At 35.8% G+C, this 27,631-nt stretch overlaps 1 protein-coding gene across 4 annotated transcripts in view; it reads right to left on the bottom strand.

Annotated features, from left to right (window-relative positions):
* The window catches only part of LOC149925009 (zinc finger protein castor homolog 1-like), a 184,019-nt gene that overhangs the window by 13,980 nt on the left and 142,408 nt on the right, over positions 1-27,631 (bottom strand). For 3 of the 4 annotated variants that reach the window (XM_090161350.1, XM_090161349.1, XM_090161352.1), the window contains 3 exons: positions 13,938-15,403; positions 4,234-4,715; positions 2,681-2,891 (listed from right to left, as the gene is read on the bottom strand). In XM_090161350.1, the coding sequence (XP_090017476.1) occupies positions 2,681-2,891; positions 4,234-4,715; positions 13,938-15,273 (2,029 nt within the window). In that variant the 5' untranslated portion in view covers positions 15,274-15,403. Of the gene's footprint in view, positions 1-2,680; positions 2,892-4,233; positions 4,716-13,937; positions 15,404-15,720; positions 15,738-27,631 lie in introns of those variants that run through there. The other variant, XM_090161351.1, reaches the window with a different exon arrangement.

Genomic DNA, 27,631 nt, shown 5'->3' with positions numbered 1-27,631 from the left:
CTCCCACTCCCTCCCCCCAACGGACATCCCTCCAGGGTTTGTGGCTTAAGCGCCCCCAAACTTCCACCCCTGGCGACGCCACTGCGATGTGGTCGTAATACAACTCGGGTCGCGCGGGCAATGTTCCCGCGAAGTATCATGGGAAATAATTGCTACCGGATTTTACCCAAAATTGAAACGAGGGCTATAAGGGTCTCGTGATATTTTTGAAAAAATATCACAATGAGAAAGAATTATGCAACCAGCATACGCAAAATTCTTTAACCTCCCATTTTGATTTCCAACTGGATTTTCACGCAATGAGGATGGTTCTCGAAAGACTGCTATTCATTTATCCAACGTAACAACCAGCCTTACAATACGAAGCTACTACATTTTGGTAACACGTAAAAACCACCTTATCATTAGTTTATAATTATGTAATTATAAAAGCATGATTTAGGAGTAGTAAAGCTATATTTTATAAAAATTATTAAAAATTATTTTAGAAATGTTACAGATAATAAACAGATTCAGAAAATTTATCAGCTAAACCCTTAAACGTGCAATTTTCACTCCCTTCATTATACGAAAAAACAGCGTTACCAGTTTTGTGGGCCCTAGGCAAAGTCTTTTAAACGGGCCCCAATATAGAATTTATTTTCCCCTAACCAACTGTAAGGAAATCTTTCTTAAGAATACAGGTCTTTCAAGGGTACGGGCTCTAGGTAAAGTCTTTTAACCGGGCCCTAACTATTTTCTCCTAACTATAAGTAAACCTTTCTCTAGAATCCGGGCCCTTCGAGGGTGCGGGCCCTAGGCAAGTCTTTTAACCGGGCCCCAATGTAGAACTTATTTTCCCCTAACTAACTATATGGCAACCTTTCCTCGGAATCCGGGCCCTTCGAGGATGCGGGCCCTAGGTAATTGCCTATACAGTAACACGACCCTGATACTAAATGGCGGCCAATATAAATCCTTCCAGCGTACAACGTAATAAACTCCACTTCTACAAGATATAAATTCCATATAATAATAATAATAATATTTAACTCATTAGAGCTTGCCAATCTTGTCTGCCGTAGCATAACCGTATATATAAAGTAGGGTCCCCCTCCTTTCAGTTTCAAGTATAAAGAAAAATCTTTACATTTTGACTGAAAGCGAAATACTTAAGAGGCATTGTTGGCGACCTTTTTATTTTATCCTACTGAGAAAAGAGAGAAAAACTGCTTCTGGAGGCGATTTTTTTCTAAGACGAGCGATCCATCAAAAGACGCGCAAAAAATGAAATGTTTTCTCAGCTGTAGATTCTTTTCCACTATCCCCTGGTGGTTCTCGCGTTATTCGGGCCCTAAGTAGAAGAACTAGCTCCAAAAACTACCCGGCTATTCACTTGTCCTTGAAATAAAATATATATTGGATGATCTATCAGGACCTCAGATGGTATCAACGGATTTAAAGTATATTTTCCTCCAAAATTATTTTTCTAAATAATTCTTTATCATTCGAGCCTTGATGGCTTCACTTTGTCGAGTGAAGGAACGCGCGAATCGAAGCGAACCAGTTGGAATACCAGTGGTACACGGCTAAGGAACTTATCAATATTTTACAAACTTGTATCCAAGTTAGGATTATTGACTTAAGCACTACCTAAAATAACAAAATTCGTCTACGATGTGTATAGTTAATTTCTCACGAGATATAAGAAAAGACAACGATATAATTAAAAGTGCGCAAGATTAATTTATTTAACTTTTTTAAATTGAACCAGACTAGTTTCGGATACGCGATTGATCCGTCATCAGGGGTTTAGTCCGTTTACAAACACTGGTCCTTATTTATAACCTAGTAGTTTTTGATTTAAAGAAGTAATTTATTCCATTGTTTAATATTATCGACACCAGGACCTAGATCACGGTATAAGCATTGATTTTTATCTATTGATTTTTTTAATAAAATATGCCTCACAAATATCTAGTTCTATATTTTTTCAACAGGTTTTTATTATTTTACTGTTTTCGAAATAAATTTTGCGTTGTAAGTTTGTCGAATGTGCCGCCAAAGCTGATTTATCTTTTGTGTCTGACATCACCATTGTGTTAATTTCTCAATCATTACGCTAAGATCAAAGTGTAGTATCTGAATCCTTCATTGGTTGTGTAAAATCGGGTATCTTCCCATTGCGCCGAATCCCATTAGACCGAATTCCGCCAATGATTTTGATGAAATTAGCCCAAAGGCGGGTTTTGTATTTTTGTAATCGACTGACGCCATATTCACAATTGAGCGACCACAAATAAAAATAGTTTTTCTTTCTACTCCTTTTGATTTTTTATGGAAGCGTTTTAATATATTTTTAAGTCGGTTAGGTTAGGTTAGGTTAACTAACACTGCATGCTGTTCTGACAGATGCTGAAACGGATAAAACCGATTCCTAAACCCGGAGAAGTGCGGGTTTTTCGGTCGAATGGGACAATCCCATTAGACCGAAACCTAAATCCGCCAAAGTGCGGCTTTTTCGGTCGAATGGGATACGGCGCGATGGAACAGATTCTAAAATCGTCTGTTGGATTAGCAAGATAGGGATCATGGTTTATAAATTGGACATGTTTCAATTTTACAGACTAGATGGGTACTTTTCTTATACACTTCTGGTAGGGCCTATTGGACATGCTACGAGACAAGAAATGACACTAACCACTAATGGCGTCGCCCGGCATGTGGATGGGTGCTGCGCTGTTGATGGTGGTTGGTACGCTGCCCTGTTGAGCGTGCAGGGTCGAAGGACTAGGGCAGCCGGACACGCTGTCCAGCGGGGACGAACTGGTCGTCGAAGTTGACCCTTTGGAAGATCCCAAGGCGGCCATACAACTCAGCAAAGTGTTGGCCATGTTGGGCGGAAGCAGCATCTATACACGCGCAAAAACAACAACATTTGGTTAAACGTTATTCTGGCAAAATTTTGCTAAAGTCACAAGGTTCCAAGACCGATATCAATAAGCGAGTTTCAATAACCATACCGCCATCTACTGGCTTTAAAAATAGCTATTTAAATGGTACTTTTTCATAGCAAATAGCCTGAACTGACGTCATAGGTCACCGCGGTCACGCTGTGATATAACGTCAAAGTAATAATCATAATCAGCTAAGCTAATACCCAATGCACCACCTTAGGCCTAAGTCATCAAGCGACTTTTTAAGCCATTAATTCAGGTGGCCGGGTTACAACGCGTAGGAGGGTGGTGACAAGCCCTTCATGATACGCGAGCCAACAGCTCCCTACACTCACTATTACCTTTAACCTCAACAAGTTTTTATGGAAGGGGAACCCCTTAAACTAGTGGGGAAAGAACTTGCAAACTCAACGCAGAAGGAGTGGTTCCGAGTTTTCACCCAATGCCATAAACTGGCATTGAACTTGGCTCATCTTGCGAGGCGAAAGTTCTAACTACTCCGCCACTCGCGATACTTTGAAACAACGTATACATAGACGAAAAAATATACTTCAGCTACTGAGGACAAGTGAGTTATTTACCACTTTATCTAATTACTATCATTTTACGTTTAAAATAATAGTGAACTTTAGCTTCCGATTCGACAATTTTTCAAGCTAGGATCGAACCCGGCTCCTGTTGCTGCGGGGCGAAAGTGCTAACCACCAGACTTGGAATTAGCGGGAGTCTTGGGGCCAATGGCTCTTAATAAAAATCAGTGGGCTCTTAAAATAAATCATTCGAACGGGGGTTGCGGGCCACCGGGGCTCTCAATTTAATAAAAAAATATTTATTAAACATTTTACGGAAATTTCTGGAACATATTGATTTGTACGCCGTTTTGGAAACTCTGTTTTCCTACCCTATACGAGAGCGGGATCTAGCGTTACAAATGATTATGTGTGATATTATAATATACTTGCTTGTTTTAAAGTTAATAAATGTTATGTAAGTAACGTAACCAATTTTTATTTTCCTATTTTCCCTACCTAATTTTAAATTTTTTCCCCTAATCCCCCCCCCCCGCTTGGGCCAGGTGGCTCTCAATAAAAATAAACTTAAGGGGGGTCGGGCCCACGTAAAAAATATCACTATTTCCAAGTCTGCTAACCACTCCACCACCCCACTTCTAAGTACCATCCTTGTCTGCTTTTTTCTCTAACCGCGCATGCGTCGGATATAATTGAAACTCGCTTATTACAGTTCTCGATTTAGGACTAGCGCAACCAAGATGACGAGTAAATTGAGCGGTCCTTACCCCGGGATGCCCCGTCAAATGGTTGGGAGGAATGGAAGAGAGCTTGGTCAGTTCTTCGGCCATGGCGGCTGTCCTGCCGCGGACATCGTCGCTGCTGAGATGAAAATGATGCCTACTGTGTTGCTGATGAGAAGAATGAGAATGAAGTTGTAGTTGTTGTTGGTGGTGATGATGATGATGAGAGCCATGTTGCGGATGATGTTGACTCGACGACGACCCCGAGGCGGGAGGAGTGTCCAACTGACCAGCGTCCTCCGGAAGTACTTGACTGTCGTGAGCGGAAGCGCCGCCAGACGACCGGCGAAGTTGAGCGGAAGTTTGAGCAGGCTCCGTGTCCGACGAAACGGAAGTAGACTCGGTGACCTTTGCATTGGTGGCCTGAGGTACTGCGGTCGAACATTCGCCGAAAGCCGCCAAGGCCGAGAAGGGAATCAAACCCGGCATGGTCGTCGGCACCGACGACATACTCTCCAAGATTTTACCTGCAACGACCAAAAACCGTAAATATCATCGAGACGATTTGAACACGCTTAAGGTGCAGTCATTTACATAATTTACTTAAAAATAAGACGAAAAAAATCAACCCGGTTTCAATCATTTCGTAATTAAACGTTCACTTAAAGCGCCTGTTCGTCGTGAGAAATGACTGAGGTCACCTACAAATCCACCAGCCTCGAGAAACGTACAAATTTTTTATTGAACCACCATTTGTTTATATTATTATTTATTAATAATAATAATAATAAAAATCCACGTTTAAGACAACGAGATTTTTTACGCAACCGTAATAATTATTGGATTTATTCAATATTTCTAAAAACTCGAATTTACCTAAATAATCTCAAACTTCGGCGAAAATAGAATTTTTATATTCTTCGTTGTAGTATGGTCGTTTAGATATAAAAAAAATTATTAAAAACTACAATAATGAAAGTAAATACTATGAAGAGAAGGGAAACAAACTTGAACCTCCTTCCGAACTAATCGGGCTTAGTTAATTACTTTTGGCCGAAAGTCGTGTTAAGTTTATAAATTTTGGCTTAAGTTAACTAGCGTTTTGTAAAGCCGATTACCGGTGGCCGGGTTAGAATGCTTAGGAAGTAGGTGGCATAGAAACAGTTTAATTTTCAGGAAAACACTTATTAAATCCAAAATTCCTTTAGAAAGCGTACTTTTCAACAGCAATTCTCCTATTTTTTGGTTTATTTAAAAAATTGTCTAATTTTGTAGTAAATCAAATAATGTTTAATTTACAATGGATGGCTGTGAAATATATCAATTTATAACATATATAATTTATGTATACAAGTCAAATTTAATTTGTAGAAATATTTTCAGAAGAATTTAGAGAAAACTAAGCGGAAACTAAATTGTTTTATAGCAATTCAAAATCTACTAAAATTAAGATTTTTTCTATAGAAATGTAGATAGGGCACTCTATAGGTGTAAAAAGGTAAAACGAAATTTCTATAGAACTTTCAGTAACGTTTCTAATGAAAATAAAATGTTTAGAAAGGTCAATATATCTACAAGATATAAAAAAATCTTAGACTTTCTATAAAAATCTAAACTATATCATAGAAAGTCTATAGAAAATCGGAATAAATATCCTTCCGCTGTACCTGTACAATATACGCCGAGGTAGTTTTCCGATTCCCACGATCGACTTGAAAATTAAAAAAAATACCAAAGCGATGAATTGAGTCCGTAGCCACGTATTATAGAAAACATTAGAATGGAAATTTGGTAAAGAGCATGGGAAGGGGAAATATAACAAAGAACCAGTCGCCAAATTACGCTCCTCCATAGAAGAGGGAATCAGAAAAACACCTTTTGATAATTTCTATAATTCAGAACCTCCTTCGAAAGATCACAAGCGTAATAAAACAATATTCAATAGAAGATATTATTAATCCGGTATGGATGGAAAGGCTAAGAGCCAAAAATAATCGAATAATAACGAGTTTCGGCGAATCACAGATTTCACACCGCGCCTCGAAAGAGATAAATTAAACGCATTCCCCCCCCCCATCTCTAATATTCTACCAGTTCTGACCCCTGGTGATTTTAGCCAGAACTACGTATTTCATTTTTATCTATCTAGAACTATAAAGGTAACATCTAAGAAAATATTTTTTTAATGATTGGATAAAATCTCACGATATCAATAAAGAGAAAATATAGACGAACGAAAGGAATTGTAGGATTGAAGATGTTACCATGATGTCAGGTTTATGAAGTCAATTTTCGTTAAAATTAACGTCCCAACTGTTATTTTTCAAACCAAGTGATGGCTGTACGGTGATTGAAAATCGCGTATTGCGCGGGTTAAGATAAATCTACGAGTTTCATTAGAAATAAATGTTTTAGAATTTTCAAAAAGTCCTATTAGAGTTAAGTCTTCGAATTTGGTTACTGCTAACTTTTGATTGCTTAATCTAATTTCACAATTAACGTACTGTTCAACTCAGCACGTGTACAAAATTTACTACGTAAAATAACAGATTTATAAAGGGTATCCATCCAGTATATTCATTTTTATCAGCGAACCCTAATATTGAACTAAATTACCCGCCATATATAGTATTTCAAAAGCACTTTATAATTAAAAGGGTGTCATGAATCTCACTTTACGATAAGATTTAATTATAATTATATTGTTGTTTATAACTCATCATGACCTAAATCAATTATTTAAAAGTAATTACACATTAAATATACTAGTTTAAAAAATTATAAATAATTCACGTCAAAGATACCGATAAATTAGACAAAAGGTTACTAGTTTAAGCAAATATAAATATTTCACGTCGACGGATACTTCATGGTAAGTTTTTTTTTAAAACATTTACAAATATTTGTAATTTCACTTTTTAAGCGTCTAGTCAGATTGTATATTTCTAACTGACTCGCCAGTTTATTAAAAGTTCGTCAAATCAGTAAAATTAATCACGCTACCAAATAGAAATATCCCTCAAACTCATTAATATTTAAATATTTATAAAAAAATGAAGAAAAATCCGTGTTTTCGATCAAACTTGACCTTGATTTTTTTTGCCACAGATAAAGAGAAAAACTATCGAAAAAATGGGTAAATAGAAATTTTCTCACGCTTTCCACATTCCCCAAAAACTGGGAAGAATTTGTAAATGGGAGACGGTACGTTTTAAAAATAATTTCAATGTGATTTACGAGAAAAATACTAAACCCTAATTAAGAAAATTAGCGACGATGTATTAAAAAAATACAAACTTGTATACGCCGCTAGCCTGGTACGGAAAAATTAATACTAAAAACCTACTTTCCTATAAATTATCAGATAATTAAAATCTGCAGTCTTCTGTCCCCGAGCGAAGGGAAGCCGAATTTCCAAAATTAAGGGGGTCGAAACGCGTTCGAAATAAAACATTTAAAAAATATATATAAAAAGATGAAAAGAGCCCTAAAAAAAAGCGAAAAAGTGGGATACCCAGTGAGCGCGGAAAATCGTGTCTTTGCGTTGAGGGAGTAGCCCGCCGGCCACCGCTACTAATTCCTCTCTAAACTGACAGCGAATCGACAAGTATTCGACGTCGTGGCCGCCTTCCGACGCGGTATCGGGTAAGGTGGCAGTCGAATTATAGGGAGAATCGAAGTTTTCCGCGGCTAATTCTATCGCTCCGAGCATTACCGAGCTTTCGAAGACAAATAGCCAAGAAGGTATCCGTCTGCTGCATGGGAAAGACCGCTTCGCTCCATTCACAGGGTCAAGATCAGCCCAAACCCGTTCCGAGATGGGTTTATTTAAAGTTCCACAATTAAAGATTTTCAAACAAAAAGAAAGCAGAAGCACGAAAAATGTGTGTGCCCAAAAATTGACTCTCTACCATCCAGCACCCCCCGCGCGTCCCGAAAGCTCAATTTTAATCTTCATACCGCCTTTTTTGCGCCATTCATACCCAATTTACCGGTAATTTACGTTACCTCGTTTCCCCCCCCCCCCTCCCTCTTACCGGTGGTATTAAATGCAATTAACGATTGAGACGGTCCTGTCGGGTTTAGTTCGCATTTGTTTTTAATATTTTTTTGGATTTGCAAGTATTTCTTTGTCCATTGTTTGAAAGTCTTTCGTATCTATGGACGTGATAAATATGATATTTTACAGTTTCCGTTTAATTGTGAAATTTATAATTGACAAGCAATTTGACGTATCTCCAATATTTATATATTCCATATGTTCGGATTTTTTTAATTTAAGTGTTATTTTCTAATTTCCATTTTATTGTAAAATTTATAATTTAAACGCAATTTGATTGTTTACATATTTATAAATTTAAGTTTTAATATCATTTCTATATATTCAAAATGTTCCGATTTTAAGTGGTATTTTCTAATTTCCATTTTATTGTAAAATTTATAATTCAAATGCAATTTTATTATGTTTATCTCTCAATTTTTCATATCATTTCTATATATTCAAAATATTCCGATTTTTGTTATAAATGTAATAAAGTGGTAGTTTCTAATTTCCATTTTATTGTAAGATTTATAATTCAAATGCAATTTGATTATGTTAATATATCTCTCAATTTAATTTTTAATATAATTACTGTAAGTTTAGATTTTTACAAGAAATATATTTTAATATTGTCCCTTAATGCAAATTATTTTAGTTTTCCATTTTTAAAAATAAAACATTTGAGTTTTGTTTTCGATATTTTGAATAGCAGGTTATCGCCGGAACCCAAGAACCAGAGCCTTCTTAATCAAAAAGTCCATTAAAATTATTTGAATTAATAAAAACTTAATTACGTATTGATTTATTAATTATATCAAAATAAAAACCATCAAGGTGCAACATTCAAAATATTGGCAATCGAAAAAGCAGTCTTAAAACCATTATTTTCCGAATCCTGTTTTGTCATTAATGATTATTAACTGTTGAAATGTAGTTGAAATATCTTTAAAAGAAAAAAGTTTTTTTCTGGTTAGTTAACGTTAATTGCTTTACAAAATAGAAACAATACATAATTTAATTTCCGCTGAGCGCAAATTCTTATCGAAATATTTTGCGCGGATTGAACATGAGTCACTTTAAAGAGTTGCCGACACGATATTTCCACACTATTAATTAAAATACATATTTAATTTTTGAAAAGATCCTTGTAGAAAAAGGGTAACAATATTTTCAAACTAAATACACCAATACGCATATAAGAAGAGAGAAGACGCTTTTACAGGGGTACCGACATAGTGTGTACATTTTTAATAATCTACTTGTTACTATAGATGGCGCCATCAGTTTACAATCCGAAATAACAAAAATGATCAAACCCGCGAAATTGTGGCTTGAAATAACACTTAATAAATAGAATATTTTTTTTCAAATTTTGCGCCAAAATATCCACTCTGGTGTCATCTAGTGTAGAAATACGAAATTAAAATTTTACACTCGATGGCGGTTTCTAAAGGTTTGTTTCCCTGTATGTAATATGCGAATTGGTAAACAAAAATTATTTCAAATTATAAGTGCTTAAGTCTTATTATTTTAGCCTGAGAAGTTATAACTAATACTAGAGGACCTTCTTATAGAATTAACATTATGATCGTTAACCTCAAATATCTTAGGTCATGGAACTTATAATAAAAAAAATAACGGAAATTGGTAGGCGAAATAATTCTTCGTAGAGCGATAATTTTATTCCACGAAGACGGTGACATTTTACACGAAATATTGACGAAGCTAATCATTGCGGGCTTCCGCGATATCGAGGCTAGCCACAAACCGGAAGGCCTCATTAGTGGCTAAAATAAGTTTTTTCAACTAGTTGGCATTATTGGAACGGCGGAAAACGTTTTCTTATAAAAAGCCGGAATCTCGAAACTTATATGAAATGATAGTAATAATAACAATAATAGGATTCAACGATACTCTCCGGGATTGTTTTCGTAAAATTTACGGACAGATACGCCATGGTTTGAGAAATTGCCATTGCACCCAGGGTACGGCCCTAGGGTCTAACAGACACAAAAACAACCTCTCTATCTTGGGAGGTAGACACTATAGACAGAGCCGATGAAATGATAGAAAAGACGTTTGTAATTTTGACCCTACTTGGAAGACGAATTAAACTATTTTTCAATAAATATTTTAAATGGTCGAGCAATTTCTAATTCATCCAGCAAATTGAATACATCTAAGCCGACACTGCCGAAGGACATTCCGGATAGCCTACACTGCCGAAGGACATTCCGAAGTATAAGATAGACTTAACCGAGTTAAATTATTTAATTTCTTATATTTATATTTAAAAAATTACAAAAATAATATCAAGAAATTGAAGATAAAAATAAGTTCCAAATTATTTCAAAATAGGATAGTGGAACATTATTTAATATAATATTATTAGTTACAAAATATATCAACTTTTCCTACAGGTAAAAATTATTTCAACCCCAAAAGATAATTAAATGAAAGAGCGTTGATACGGGGGGGAAACTAATCACGAATTCATAATAGGTAAAAGACGTTAATCCGTCATGTAATTGGTTAAATCCGAAAGACGTTCGCTGCATTTTGAAACGCCGATCGTAACGTAAAAGATCAAAGGAGCAAAAAATAATATTTTTTTAATTAATTAAATTAAAACAGTGGAAGTAGATGTAGAACTAATCATAGCGTGCCAAACTTTTCTATTTTTCCCGATCATTTTTTTCGAGGGGCAAAAGAATAAAAAATAAAAAAGGAGAAATTTTTAGTCTCGAGGCCACCTTAATATTTGGGAAAGTTGAATGTTCAACTAAAACGTTGGGTGCCATTTGAACCGGGATATTTCAATCTTCTTTAAGCTCTGATCGCGTTCGCATTTGTGACATCGACGACTCACGCTTAACCAGTTACTTCTATCGCTGTTAGTTGACGTTTAGTTTTAGGCTTAAATTGGTAATAAATAAAGGCCCACATAGTGACCAACGTGATAAGCTCATAAACTGCTTGATTTTAGTCTGTTGAACCAATTATTTGTATTTTCAAAATGGGAAATCGTCTACGTCGTGAAGTCCACAGGTAAAACGTTCTTAAATATACTTTTTCAGGATTATTTTCAGGGTTGGCACAATTTTGCTAAGGGTGGTAAACCGCGGTTTTTTCCACCTATTGTTTTCCTGTGAAAAACCGTGTGGAAAATCGTACTTCCATGGTTGTTCCACCTGTAGTGGCAAAATTCAATAAAAAATAAATAATAAAAGCAGTATATTCTTCTATTCTATTCACTCTTCTTCTGGCCTTTATTCATCTCTCCTATTTGCAATGACCAAATTAGTCACTTAACAGATATATCTATGATTAATTTAGTATGAAAAGAGCTTTTTCCACTTTTTTCCAACCCTGTTTTAATAGAATTTAGTAAACAAATTAATTTCCGGTGGGGGTGTTATGGTTCGTGTTATGGTTAGTTTCGCAGTAATACCATAGTCGTAATGAAGTATTTTAAATAATGTGCATTGTACCATCCATTAGAAAAAAATAATAACTTGTATAAAATATTTGACGAATGAGAACAAAGCTCTGGTGTGTCTGATTTGACGGAAAGTCACCATCAAACACGTGCCCCCACCCCCTTTCTAGAAAATGTTTTCTAAGAAAGTAAAAATTATCCGGGTACCGATGAAAATCTCGTAAAAAGTGGGGTTAAGATTTTGGGCTTATTGGGGAGCGGTGCGAGAGCCCGCCAGACGAAATCGCCAATTACCCGTCAAAATTATTTAAGGATGAAAAACAAAAAACATTTGAAGAAGTATCTTTTATTTTTGGCAAAGACATTAATTGAGGGTATTTCTTTCAAATCTCGTCCGTTTCAGGGTCAGGGTTTCTAGCCATCGCGAGCTTTTACGAGATGAGCCTGGGGCAGTTGGTCATATTTTATTATTTAATTTACCCGCATCAATAACAACAAAATCGAGTATCGGTGTAACGGTAATTGCCACAGTTTCACGAACTAGATTCGCGGGAATAGGAACGAATACAAAGGGACCTTTTCAGATTGGTAGAAAACACGTACCCTTCAACCGGTAAACAAGTAATTTGCGGAGGGTCCACTTTACAAGGCATTCAAAGCGACTCTTAAATCGTTTGTAGCGCCGTTCAAGTTAGAGTCGAATATACGAAAAATATCAACTGCCCGAGGCGTGATTCGGAAGTTGTTTAAGGGGGTATCGGAGATGTAAGAAAGGCTTCAATTGCATGACTCGCTGTTGCTTCTAAGTATTCTTACAAATGATATAGAAATAAATAAAAATAAAAACTCGCGTCAGACTAAGCACGGAATTGGGTGTTCAGTCAGGGCCACAACCACGAATAGCTTCCAGACAAATCGCGCCAGCAGACTGTGTGTGCCCTTTCACGACACTACCAAGTTTTGATGTCGATTAAAAAAAGGCGTAATTTTAGCTACTACTGTCGAACGAAAGAATCTCGCTTAAGGCCCAAAAATACCTTATAATAAATGATAAATACTTTAACGTAAATTTAAAGTATTTAATAAGTGATAATTGTTTTACAGATTTATCAATCAATATTAGACAATTAAATTAAATGACAATTTAACAGAGCGGGTAAAAAAATTAAAGAGTAAGTTGCAAATAGATTTTCGGAATAGAAACAACTTTATATTTTTATCGTTCATTTGATGATGGGTTTTCCGAAAATGTAACTGACTTGATGAAATACCGTCGTTAAATTTATTTAATATTAAAATGAAATTTACGTGCAGCGCCTTTTATTCTGAACGATAAGTCATGTACTATGGTTCTGTCTGAATTTTCCCCGCTGCCTCTGCTAGATTATTAAGTCCCCACTATCCTGCCAAGATGATTCTTGTAATATCCTCGCTAGATAATATGGCGATGCTAATTTAGCGCGCGCTCTTAAGGATAAGCGTGAGCGTGTGTTTTTAAAACCGTGTAAGCACCCACGTACAAAATTCGGTAGTAGGATCCCATAATTCTATAGGAGATTTTTCGGATTTGAACACGGAACCAGTAGCATCTACATTTCGTATGTTGGGGATAGCGGCCAATGATAAATAACGGGTAGTCTATGACCACGCTAAAATTCAAATTGTTTTGGCTTTCTACTAAACATTTCTAATTAACTACGAATAGGGAAGCAATGAAACTTTTTATTTGGCTACTTTAAACGTAAGCGCTTCGTTTAATATCATAATTAATGCGGTAACGAATAATTTGCAACTTACTCTTTAAATTTCTATCGTTTTATTTACTTTAAACAGGAATCCATACCTCTACTGGGAATGCTTATCACCGCAGAGTTTCGTCTCCATGTGGGTGACGGTTTTTTTTGACGTCACTATGTTAACTTAACAAACAACAACATGAGAGTGATTTTACCATACGCGATACGGCAGGATAAGCATTCCAAGTAGAAGTATGGATTCCTGGGAATGCTTATCGCGGCAGATTTTCGTCTCGATGTGGCTGACGGTTTTTTGATGCCACTATGTGAACTAAGCGAACAACAACGTGAGAGGGGAGCGCGTGCAAAGGGGATTTTTTTTTATCTCGTAGGAGGGGCCAAAGCCGTCAGAGTGATCTTACCATACGCGATACGGCGGGATAAGCATTCCAAGTAGAGGTATCGATTCCCGCTTAAAATATTTCGTTATGGAAAATGGAAGATAATACTTTTGAAAAATAGTAAAACTTACCCGAAGCGAAGTTCTGCAACGGAACGTTTTTGGTGATGGACTCAGCCATGTCGTTCAGTCCGTAGATGCTGAGTAATTCCTTCATGGTGGATTCGGCGTAGTCCTTCATGGCCGACGCGTCAGCGGCCGAAATGGGCATTTCGAGCTTGCCGGCGCGCATGGCCGCCGCGAACGGAAACTGATGGTGAGGGTAAGGAGACGACGATATTCCCAATCTGTCGTCGGCCTCCTCGCGAATGGGTCGGCAACTTCGCTTCCGACTCTTGGACAAGTCCACGGCGGTGGTCGAAGTCACGCTGTCCGTGTGAAAACTGAGATCGACCGGAGCGCCGGCTCCTCGCCCGCCACAGTCCCGACGCGACGGTTCGCGGCCTCTATCAACATCCTCGCGTTTCGGTGACGCGGTTTTTCTTCGCGTGGCCGTCGATGTCGACTCGCTCAAGTCCAAAGGTTGCTGGGAACTTTCCGGCGGACAATCGCGCCGAGTCTTGTCGGAATGGTCATCCTCCATCGCGGGGCTGGAGCGGCAGGGTCCGCTTTCGGACTCCGAGGCGGCCGGCGAACTGGACAGACGCGGCGACCTCATCCCGTAATTGAAATCGTCGTCGTCGTCATCTTCGTCCATGATGTCGTTGGCGGCGCGACTGACGTCCATGTCGTCGTCCTCTTCGTCGTCCTCGAAGTCGTACGCGTCCATTCCGTACACGTCCGGCATGTTGGCGTTCTCGACGTCACCTCCGTCGTCCTCGTCGTCATCCGCCGCTTCCACTTCGCCGTCGCTTTCGGCCAAGCTCTGGTACACGATGTTGCGAGGTTGGAAGTTCTTCCGCTTGTGGCGACTACTTCCTCCGGCCGACTGGAGACTCGAACCCGCGGCTGAAGACGCGCCGAACTCTTCTTCCTCTTCCTCTTCCAAGTCTTCGTGGCGTTGGTCGTTCAGTTTCCGGCGGTAGCCCGGGACCCCGAACCCGCCGCTAGCGATGGCGGGAAACTGTCTTTGGACGGCCGATTTGAGACCGATAAGCTCTTTGAAATGGAGTTTGACGGCGACGTCTCCCTCGCGACTAGCTCCGTTCACGGGCGACGGCTCTCTGTCCTCGGCGTCTTCGCCAACGGGCGGCCTGCTCGACGGATTGTCGTCGCTACTGACCATGCCGTCTTCCTCCTCCTCTCCTTCCGATCGCGGCCCGTTGTCCGCTTCCTCGTCGAGTTCCTCCTGGTCTTCCGCTTGAACTTTCTTCTGGCAGGCTCGATGACGGGAGTTTAGATCGAAGGCATGGCTGACGGGAAAGTAGGGCTTCTCTGAAGGGCTGCAATCGTCCACTTCAGAGGTCATGCTTCGAAGATTCTTCTCGGTTCCCGTTAGACGTCGATGACGCCGCAAAGACGCGGCTCTCGCGACGCGAACACCTCCAACCGACACATTGGTCAAGTTTCCAACTGGATACTGTCTTTGAAGTTAACGCCTGTAAAGAAAACCAAAAAAAAAACAATTCGTACATTAACAAAGATTTAATTTTAAAATTTGTTCTAGTTGAATAGTTATTTTTATAAACTAACGTAGCCTTCTTGTTGAAATGTTGCTCTTACGTCACAGTCTCTTACTTTGACAAGCCTACGAGCGCGCGCTACAGTCGCGAGGAATATAGCTTTTTCTAGAGCGCGTGCAAATCGCTCGTGCGAGGAATACACTAATAAAGCTGGGTCTTGTGACGTAAGAGCAACATTTTAACAAGTTGGGCAAGACCACTTTTTATTTTATAAAATCAACTATTGCTCTTACTTGAGCACTAATTCAAAGAAAACAAGACGAAGATTTAAAAAAGTGCACAAGAAAAATATTTGAAATATAAATAATTTAGAGCCGACTAGTTTCGGTCGCGTTATTGCACCGTCATCAGGGTAAAAAGTTTAAAAAGGTTAAGAACGTATTTGGCTTAATAAATGTCTTAAAAAATCTTGACACACTCAAAAAAACCTTTAACGACGGTGTCAAGGTGACATAACTAAAACTTTAGGCTTACAAAAATACTTCAATAGCCACTCGCTACTATAATAGTTCAAACATACACAAATAATCTTTTCGAAAATTATCTTTTCCCGGACTTTTATGCAAGAATTATACTTTATCGCGGCATATCAACCCTTTTCAAGGAGCTTTAGTATTTTCATTATTACTAAAAACTGTTATTTGAGAACAGACTCTAACCTTTACCCCAGTCGTTTCAGCGATAGTAATAAATGAGCTACTTTTGGGAGAAAAATAACGCGCTTAAACCGTATCTTGGCATTTTCATTTTCTAACGATATAAAATTTTGGAGCTGATAAAGTTACCCATATATAAATTCGCGTATAGATTTTGCATATCGCTTTTGACAACAACGTTTTTGCCTTTAAAAAAACAAGGAACAATCGGTGGAAATTAAATAATCCGCTGTTTTAAAGATACGACGATGCGAGGAGACTGAGCTTTGATAAAAATGGGTGAAATTCTATTTCTTATCTATAAATGTATAAAGTTATAAAAAATCTAGTTAAGGGAAGAAAATTACTTTTCGGAAACTTGCGCTTAACGCGATAAGACTTTTTAATACCTTCAAAAAGTGTCGAAGGTAAGACTAAATTAATCATTTTTATTAGAAGGCCAACATTCTACGGGAATTAGCAGGGCCACCGATTAATACGGATGGCTTAAAAGAATTTTCTACTCAAAAATTGCTTCCAACAAGAACTTGTTTCGGTTACTGAGAACGTACCGTCAATTTAAATTACGTTATTTTATTTAATAATGGGATTTAGTATTTTGGAGGTTTACTAAAAGAAAACATTACACCGAACATTCCAAAAAACTTCCGCTACACTTTATAAATATTTTATATATCTCGAAATCTCAAATAAAATAAATACATCGAATATAATTCAGAAAACTTCATATTAATAAATGATATTATTTTATATTATATTACAAATAATAAATAAAATAAATTTATCAATATTATAAATGATATTATATTATATTATATTATATTATAAATAAATTAAATATATCAATATTATAAATTATATATATAAATATATCAATATTATAAAATATTATATATTATAAATAATATAAATATTAATATAAAATATATTATATTATATATTATATTATATTATAAATAAATATAGATACCTCGAAAGAGCTCTGAAAATCAAAAAATCTACACGAAAATTGATCCTGTAAAATCTCAAAATAAGCTCGGAAATTTAAACAGATTTTTTTTCTAGAACCATACCTTTCTTTCGGCCATAAATCTTAAATAATGATAAATTAGATTTCTTGCTTTTGAAATAAGTCAAAAGGTTTACTATATCAAGTCGTACAGTATATAAAGTAGAAATGAAATTGAAGGTTTTATTGGTACCGTCTGTATCGTGTCTAAGACAATTTTATTTAAGCAGAGTCAAAGGTCATGCTTCCTGAGAGAATAAAATAAATGATACACCATATAAAACGTTAAAAAGGCGAAATTATACCCTTAAACGGCAATGCCATCCGTATCTATCGCATCCATAAGCAGACGACTTCTCTTCTCCCCGAGTCAGTGTAGTATATTACCTATCCGATGCCATCTTACGGAAATTACTATCGTCAAGACAGCAGCGTCTGCTATATTATCACATTGCAATGAGCAGTTAAAACTAAAGGAGGGATATTCCCAAGAAATATTTTGGAGGGAATCTTGCAAACGGAAGTTTTAAATGGTGGCCTCAGGGTAGAAAAAACGTTAAAAAGCGCCATACGGATAACGCGAAGGTTAAAGGCGTCGGGTTACGGGGAATTCACGTATTATTTCATTTCATTTTTTACCGTATTTTTAATAAATCGGAAATGGTAAACCCAAGGAGGGTTTTCTAATTGTGGGAAAAAGTCAAAGAATTACTCCGTTGAAATATGGGCGTGTTTTGAAATTATAAATTAAAAAAATGCGCACTTTACACGGATCTTGGTGTTAGTAAAAATGTAATTTCGGTAGGAAATGACTAAGAAAATTTGTTATTCTAGAACCCGCGGCTACGTAAGAACGCTTTTATAGAAATATTCCCACCATGTTAACTAAGAAATTAAATATTACCCGTTGCAGGCTTTAAATAAATATTTAGGGATTTAACCATCAATAAGAAAAATGATTCACTATTTTTTAATGACTACGCGGTTTAGATACCCGAGGATATTTTACAGCAATCGTCCGTAATTGAGGAAAATCTTCGAAATTACCTCATTTGTTTGTGTTTTGAGGTTTGCAAATTTAAATATGTCGGATAAATAATTTCCGTAAGAACATTTTTCTTTAATAATTTCATTTTTTTAACTTTTCATATTTTTCTTATCCACTTTCAAAAATGACGTATCTAGATTAATTAAAGATGCAACCCCATTCCAGAACGCGATTCGTTTTTAAAGAGGTTCCAGAACGCGATTCGTTTTTAAAGAGGTTCCAGAACGCGATTCGTTTTTAAAGAGGTTCCAGAACGCGATTAGTTTTTAAAGAGGTTCCAGAACGCGATTAGTTTTTAAAGAGGTTCCAGAACGCGATTCGTTTTTAAAGAGGTTCCAGAACGCGATTAGTTTTTAAAGAGGTTCCAGAATGCGATTAGTTTTTAAAGAGGTTCCAGAACGCGATTCGTTTTTAAAGAGGTTCCAGAACGCGATTCGTTTTTAAAGAGGTTCCAGAACGCGATTCGTTTTTAAAGAGGTTCCAGAACGCGATTCGTTTTTAAAGAGGTTCCAGAACGCGATTCGTTTTTAAAGAGGTTCCAGAACGCGATTCGTTTTTAAAGAGGTTCCAGAACGCGATTCGTTTTTAAAGAGGTTCCAGAACGCGATTCGTTTTTAAAGAGGTTCCAGAACGCGATTCGTTTTTAAAGAGGTTCCAGAACGCGATTCGTTTTTAAAGAGGTTCCAGAACGCGATTGGTTTTAAAGAGGTTCCAGAACGCGATTCGTTTTTAAAGAGGTTCCAGAACGCGATTCGTTTTTAAAGAGGTTCCAGAACGCGATTCGTTTTTAAAGAGGTTGCAGAACGCGATAGGTTTTTAAAGAGGTTGCAGAACGCGATAGGTTTTTAAAGAGGTTGCAGAACGCGATAGGTTTTTAAAGAGGTTCCAGAACGCGATAGGTTTTTAAAGAGGTTCCAGAACGCGATAGGTTTTTAAAGAGGTTCCAGAACGCGATATAATAGATTATATTATATACGGGTTTAAAATTTTCTTAAATCCCTCGAAATAAATAAAGGAATCGCACAAAAGAAGAGAACTCCACGAAGCCATAGAAACTTCAAACCGACAATTATACGCAAACAAACCCTTAAAACTAGCGCCCATCCCAAAAAACCGTCTACAAAATGGAAAACCTCGAAGGAAAAAAAAAACAAAACGAAGCCGTAATTGAACGCGAAAAAAATTGAAATGGAAATTGTTTGAAATAATAGAGCCGACCCAACGTACGATTTTCCATAATAAAAATCAGCTTTTTCGCGGCTGGGCGTATACAACAAACGCGGCAGAAGAATCGACGAGTCGGATGAGACAGTATAATTGGCAATTTCCTTTTCTCTACAGCGCGCAAAATTTCTTCATAAAAGGTGATTTGATGCGCGTTATCATCCCTTTTACGCCGAAGACACACGGTTCCCCATTTCCTCGCCTGCCGATTACTTCATCTTGTTGATTTTCTAGGGTCTATGTCATTCGAGAATCGATGGCTACACTAAATTTTTACTGGGTGTTTTGGTTCGAATGAGGTGAGGTTAAGTTAAGGGTGAGGTGAGGTGAGGCGAGGCGAAGTTAATATTGAGGTGAGGCGAGGCGAAGTTAATATTGAGGTGAGGCGAGGCGAAGTTAATATTGAGGTGAGGCGAGGCGAAGTTAATATTGAGGTGAGGCGAGGCGAAGTTAATATTGAGGTGAGGCGAGGCGAAGTTAATATTGAGGTGAGGCGAGGCGAAGTTAATATTGAGGTGAGGCGAGGCGAAGTTAATATTGAGGTGAGGCGAGGCGAAGTTAATATTGAGGTGAGGCGAGGCGAAGTTAATATTGAGGTGAGGCGAGGCGAAGTTAATATTGAGGTGAGGCGAGGCGAAGTTAATATTGAGGTGAGGCGAGGCGAAGTTAATATTGAGGTGAGGCGAGGCGAAGTTAATATTGAGGTGAGGCGAGGCGAAGTTAATATTGAGGTGAGGCGAGGCGAAGTTAATATTGAGGTGAGGCGAGGCGAAGTTAATATTGAGGTGAGGCGAGGCGAAGTTAATATTGAGGTGAGGCGAGGCGAAGTTAATATTGAGGTGAGGCGAGGCGAAGTTAATATTGAGGTGAGGCGAGGCGAAGTTAATATTGAGGTGAGGCGAGGCGAAGTTAATATTGAGGTGAGGCGAGGCGAAGTTAATATTGAGGTGAGGCGAGGCGAAGTTAATATTGAGGTGAGGCGAGGCGAAGTTAAGTTTAAGGAGAGGCGAGGCGAAGTTAAGTTTAAGGAGAGGCGAGGCGAAGTTAAGTTTAAGGAGAGGCGAGGCGAAGTTAAGTTAAGGTTGATGTGAGGCTAAGTTAAGGTTGATGTGAGGCTAAGTTAAGGTTAATGTGAGGCTAAGTTAAGGTTAATGTGAGGCTAAGTTAAGGTTAATGTGAGGCTAAGTTAAGGTTAATGTGAGGCTAAGTTAAGGTTAATGTGAGGCTAAGTTAAAGTTAATGTGAGGCTAAGTTAAGGTTCATGTGAGGCTAAGTTAAGGTTCATGTGAGGCTAAGTTAAAGTTCATGAGAGGCTAAGTTAAAGTTAGAGGCTAAGTTAAAGTTAATGAGAGGCTAAGTTAAAGTTAATGAGAGGCTAAGTTAAAGTTAATGAGAGGCTAAGTTAAAGTTAATGAGAGGCTAAGTTAAAGTTAATGAGAGGCTAAGTTAAAGTTAATGAGAGGCTAAGTTAAAGTTAATGAGAGGCTAAGTTAAAGTTAATGAGAGGCTAAGTTAAAGTTAATGAGAGGCTAAGTTAAAGTTAATAAGTTAAAGTTAATGAGAGGCTAAGTTAAAGTTAATGAGAGGCTAAGTTAAAGTTAATGAGAGGCTAAGTTAAAATTAATGAGAGGCTAAGTTAAAATTAATGAGAGGCTAAGTTAAGGTTGATGAGAGGCTAAGTTAAGGTTGATGTGAGGCTAAGTTAAGGTTGATGTGAGGCTAAGTTAAGGTTGATGTGAAGGTTGATATTAAGATTACAATATGGATACTAAGGTCTTTTGCTAGAAAAACTATATATTATTCTGGGTGGACCCTAGTGGCCAGAATTAACAAACTATAATGGCCGAAATAAATTGAAGAAATTTCATTTGTACGGGCGACAAACTAACCCCGACTTTGTAAACAAAGAAGTTAAATTCGCCGAAAAAACAACAAGCGACAAAATGATCGCGGAATCATTGAGCGTTGATGATACCCTTATTTTTCTCCGCAATACTTGGCGTTTTCGTTGCGGAAAGCGCCAAATACGTTTGAGCGAATAAGCTCGCTTTGTCGACTTCCCACACAAAGAACAGACGGAACAAAAGCTGCGTAAAATCGACAGTGTTTTACCACGAAAGTACATTGTCCAAAATAATTATCTATTTTCGAAGGGCAGACCATCGATTGGATCGTAGACAGTATATATATATATATATATATATATATATATCGCTAAGAGGACGAAGATGACCTTGAGATCTGCCAGTTCTTGAAGTTCCATCGTGGCGCAAAGCTACTGTGGTCCACGCCGGTTTGCTCATCCCCTTCATACACTGTCTATGATTGGATTTCTACTCCTCTCTTTTAGAGAGTCTACGTTCGCATTACTCGAATGACACGCACACTAAGGATCATAGAATCTTTGGTTGCAATTGCAGTTACGACCAATTTAATTTTAAAAATTTTTAGGGTAATTTTAGATATATAAAAACTGTATAAACAAAATAATATTTTGGGGTAATTTAGATATATAACAACGGTATAAACAAAATCAATATTTTGGGGTAATTTAGATATATAACAACGGTATAAACAAAATCAATATTTTGGGGTTATTTAAATATATAACAACGGTATAAACAAAATCAATATTTTGGGGTTATTTAGATATATAACAACGGTATAAAAAAAATCAATATTTTGGGGTTATTTAGATATATAACAACGGTATAAACAAAAAAATATTTTCGGGTAATTTAGATATATAACAACGGTATAAACAAAATCAATATTTTGGGGGTAATTTTAGCTTTATAAAAACGGTGAAAACCAATAAGAAATACTTTTAAAGGCGTAATTTTAGTTTTATAAAAACGATAACAAAAAATACTTTTAAGGGGTAATTTTATCTTAAAAAAACGGCAAAAACAAATTATATACTTTTAAAGGGAATTTTAACTTTATAAAACGGTAAAAACCAATAAAAACCTTTTAGGGGTAATTTTATCTTTATAAAACGGTTACAACAAATAAAATACTTTTTAGGGGTAATTTTAGCTTTATAAAACTGTAAAAACCAATAGAAAAAGATTTTAGGGGTAATTTTAGCTTTATGAAAACGGCAAAAACAAATACTTTCTAGGGGTAATTTTAGCTTTATAAAACTGTAAAAACCAATAGAAAAAGATTTTAGGGGTAATTTTAGCTTTATGAAAACGGCAAAAACAAATACTTTTTAGGGTAATTTTAGCTTTATAAAACGGTAAAAACCAATAGAAAATTTTTTTGAGGTACATGTAGCTTTATAAAACCGGTAAAAACAAATAAAATACTTTTTAGGGGTACTTTTAGCTTTATAAAACGTTAAAAACAAATAAAACAATACTTTTAAGGGGTAATTTTCGCTTTATAAAAACGATAAAAACAGATTATAATAAATAATTAATATAATTTTTTCGGGGTAAATTATGAAGAACAGAAATAATAATCCGAACAAAGCAGTCAAACACACATCGTTTGCCTTCTCCGTAAAATGCCGCCCCCCCCCCCCCCCCCTCTATCGCCGATGATGAGAAATTTTCTTTTCAACGAGAACAAGAAAATCTTTCGAATGTGCCATAAAACGAAGAAAAAGAAAGCTCCGAAAAAGAGGTTGAATCCGGAGTGTTTGCTTTGAGAGAAAGATTTCCACTTTCTTCGCCTCTCGAGACAAAACCCGATTATATTCGGCGTATAGAGAGCCCCAAAGTTAAACGGTTACAGGGCGAAAAAGAAACGACACAATATGTTACTCAATCAAAGAAAAATCATTCAACGGAGAAAAATAAGCATTTGATTGAAAATGGGAAATGAAAAATATTACTGGCGTTACTAAGCCGTGTAAACGTAACAGTTTATTTTCATACGTGAACGTGTGTATAACATTCAGGAACGAATTTAGGTTACTGAGAACGTATCAAAGCTCTTCTCTTACTGAAATCATCCATTTCAGGGTTTGTACAAAATTTCCGGAATTAAATTCCCTGACATTTCCAGGTTTTCCCTGACCAAATTGCCAAATTTTCCCTGACCATTTTTTTGTAGAAAAAATGGGTTCGATGTAATATCTTGTAAAATATTTATTATGTATTTTTAATACATTTTTCAAAAATTTATTTGCCTGATTTTTTTCCGGGTCATTTTAAAATTCCCTTACTTTTTTTGACCATTTTCAAATTCTCTGACTTTTGACCGGACCGTTTGGAAACATTTTCAAATTCCCTGAATTTTCCAAGTCGTGTACGAACCCTGCATTTTATTAATTGTGTAGCGTCATCTAGGATCCATCGTAAGAAATATTTCGATAAATCGTCTATGATAAAATACGGAATAGATGAGTTTCACGATATTTCATAATTCGCCATTAGTAGCGAAATATTTGCTAAATTATCATTCATTTTTTGAAATGAGATTTTTAGGCAACTCTAACGTTCTCAGAAGCATAGATGAGATCTTGGTACTACAGTTATGGAGTTGCGGCGTAGTTGGAGGTCAAAAATGTTATATATGCTTATTAGAAAGTCCGCCGTATATTGAGAAATTTTTGGGAAGAACCTAGCGAGCTCAAAATTAGGTCTTCTGATAACCTAATTTTTTATTTAGTTTTTAATCGAAGATAAATTGATTTTTCGCAAGCCTCCGAAGATTTAATTTATTATAAATTCGGGCTAGAAAATATTTAAATTTTTATTCTTTAATTAAGAACGATAAACTGGTATCTGCGGGATTGTGTTTATGAAATTATCTTGCACGGATTTTTTTTTAAATTACAGGAAAATAAATTACGCTATTCTACGATATAATATGCTTAAGCTGCAAATAATTGGAGGGGTATTTTAGGAGATGGCTCCCAAAATATGGTTTTAGGTACATAGTTTTTTACATATTATCAGAAGTATATAATATACCAGCTATTCAATATTTAATATTAATAATATTAATAATATTAATAATACTAATAATAATAATATATTAGTATATAAGTATTAGTCTTTCAATAGCGTTAACCTTATTCTTTAGTCTTGAATCATGTACTATTGCAGGTTCCCGTGATTTTTCAGGGTTCATACAATATTTCAAAAAACATTTTCCCTGATATTTCCAGGTTTTCCAGAGTAGTTTTGAATATTTTCCAGGTGTACTTTTTAAAACAATAGGGGTCTTTAAAATGTTAAAAGCATTACTGTTACACTTTCTAATATAATATAGTCAAGATTGAACGTATGGATTCAATACTAAGTAATAATTTCAGTAATACTAAAACAAATTGGACACAATTAGGAGTTCATAATTATTTTCCCTGATTTCCCTGATTTTTCAGGAAAATTTATTTTCCCTGATATTTCCCTGACTTTTTTGCTTTAAAGAAATTTCACTGATATTTCCAGGATTTCCATGTTTTTATGAACCCTGTTTCTATGAATACTTTTCGGTAAAATATGGTTAAATATTAATTTTTACATCCTAGGTGGATACGTCTTTCGCAAGAGATTTTATGAACTTCTGATATTACCTAAGAACCGGCTGCACACAACACAACTTATACAAAATTGCAACGGAAAAGCACAATTTTTCAACATAAATTAACACGACTTTGTTTAATTGGTGTTAATATTTTTTAACTCTTAACCGGGGTTCGATACCAACTTGTGGCATTGGGTGAAAAGATGGGGAAACACTGCTTCCACCCTGAGATTTTCAAGTTCTAAACTCATCTATTAAAGGGGTCTTCCCTCTAAATACTAGGGTTTACCTTTTTAATAAACAAATGACTTATGTAGAAGCACAAATAAAGTATTACTAAATTAATATTAAATTATATTGTTAATAGCTCCTTCGTAAGTAATGAAAAAACCCTTTGCTGAAGCACCGTACGAAATAATCAAGGACTTAAATTCTGTACACCGATTACAGCGAGTACAGCCTTTAGTAGTGCTCAATCTGTAATCGATTACGTAATCACTTTAGTACATTCAAAGCTACGGGCTCTTACACCGATTACGGATAGTGGTCAGCCCCTCTGAAATAATCTATATAGAGTAAAAATTTGGTTAGACTAAGTTGAAAGTAACTAGAAAGAGGGCAAAGTTAATAGGGGTGTTTAAATAGAGGTGGGTTACTTTGACGTGGAACCCTGATAATTTAAATGTCACGAATACGTTGTGACGACTAACAAAACGGTTTTTTTGAAAGAATTCCGCTTCCATTAAAACAGTTGGGGGTTAGGGCTAACCTATGATTTGGAGGCAACTTAAAGGAATTTTGTTGGAAAAAAACCGACGAAATTTTCGAAAAATCTGATATATAATTTAAAAAAGAACCAAGATATTTCAAGTTTTTTTTCAACGAAAGCTATTCAAGTCCAATATATTTAACATTGCTCCCTAAACGCATTATTTTCCGATATTTTTTAAATTTCAAGCATATACAGGTTTGCCAATTTTTTCAGAATCAAATTCCCAGAATTTTCCAGGTTTTTCTGACCATTTCCGGAAAATTTCCCAACTTATTTTGTGACAACATATGGAATTTTTAAGTAATAATATAGTAAATGTTTTCTATTTGCAACCGAAATTAAATTCACTAATTTTTTGACCAATTTTTCGAAAATTCCCTGACTTTTTCCTGAGTTTTAGACGAATATTCAAATTCCCTCACTTTTCCCGGAATTTCCAGTTTTTAGGTACTGTGGCAACCCTGATATAGGCAAGTTCTATTTTTAGGATGTATTTGTAGTTATAGGTGAAATTTATTCGTTTAATTTGGTACTTAGATTGTACACTTTGTGCGCTTTTTCAAATTATTAGTTTACTAATTTTACACTAACTATAGTATACCAAGTCAGTCGGTGTATTAGGTTTGGTAAGTAGGTTCACCAATCCAAGGAATATTTGCAACAAAATTACACTTTAATGAATTATTCGTCAAAGCATTTAGGCTACACCGAGGTCCTTTAGTACACTCCTTGCAATAACACAAACAAAATCCGAATAATTTCCGCCTTATAATACCATAAAAAGAATAGCCGATTTATACGTACACGAACAATTAATTTATCTCTAGTTATTAGGTTATATTTTTATAATTAGGTTGTTAAAATGGTTTGAGTCTATTTGATCGATTCCCAAATGATCGAACGGGTCCCATTTGATCGAATGGCATTTGATCGAATGGCATTTGATATTTTTAATAAAAATTTGATATTTTTAATAAAAATTTGATATTTTTAATAAAAATTTGATATTTTTAATAAAAATTTGGTATTTTTAATAAAAATTTGATATTTTTAATAAAAATTTGATATTTTTAATAAAAATTTGATATTTTTAATAAAAATGAAATCAATTAATTTTTTATTTAAATCTTTTTGTTTTATTGAATTTTATACAATTAATGGCTCTTTTCCCGTATAATTAACGGATATTTTACTTTTATCAGTTAGCTATAGTCTTGAATTAAATGAAATCATAATTAAATTTCATTATTTAATATTTTAATAAACTATTTTTTGCCGTTTTCTATTTCCCCATGGAAATGAATTGTAAGATTTAAATCAAATTTATCAGTTAGAAAATCTTGAATTAAATTGAATCTTAATTAAATTTCATTATTTATTTTAATTTTTTAAGAAACTATTTTGACATTTTTTTAATTCCCCATAGAAATGAATTTTAAGATTTAAATCAAATCTATTTAAATCATCCAACCCTGAACACGTCATCCAATAATAACACAAAAAGCTTCGTAAAAACTGAACACGTCATCCAATAATAACACAAAAAGCTTCGTTAAAATGCTTATTACAACTTAACCGATTCGATATAATAATATTAAATTTCCAGGCGGTACGCGTGGAAACTTAAATTTTCTCAAAATCACGAATCCGGTGATTTATACTGAATAGAAACAATCCATTTTCACCCTCCAAATCTTATAAATTCGAGTCACATAAACCTCTTTAAAGGGCATTAATTTAATAATTTCCACAATAAAAATACATCCGGCTTTCGAGTGAAACAACGAAACTAAAGCGAAAACCACAAATGAAATTTATATCATCTAAATCTCACGAATGTTAACCCGCCAGTGAAATACCCCTCCATTCATTTAAGCGTCATTATTATTATAAAGTGTACGCAGAAAGAAATACAATTGATTAGGCTGACGTTATAGGCCGAAAGAAGCGA

Source organism: Leiobunum rupestre, chromosome 10 (assembly GCF_980474605.1).
Source record: "Leiobunum rupestre chromosome 10, qqLeiRupe1.1.hap1, whole genome shotgun sequence".
Classification (NCBI taxonomy): Eukaryota; Metazoa; Arthropoda; class Arachnida; order Opiliones; family Sclerosomatidae; genus Leiobunum; species Leiobunum rupestre.
This window is presented reverse-complemented; position numbering and strand designations above follow the sequence as displayed.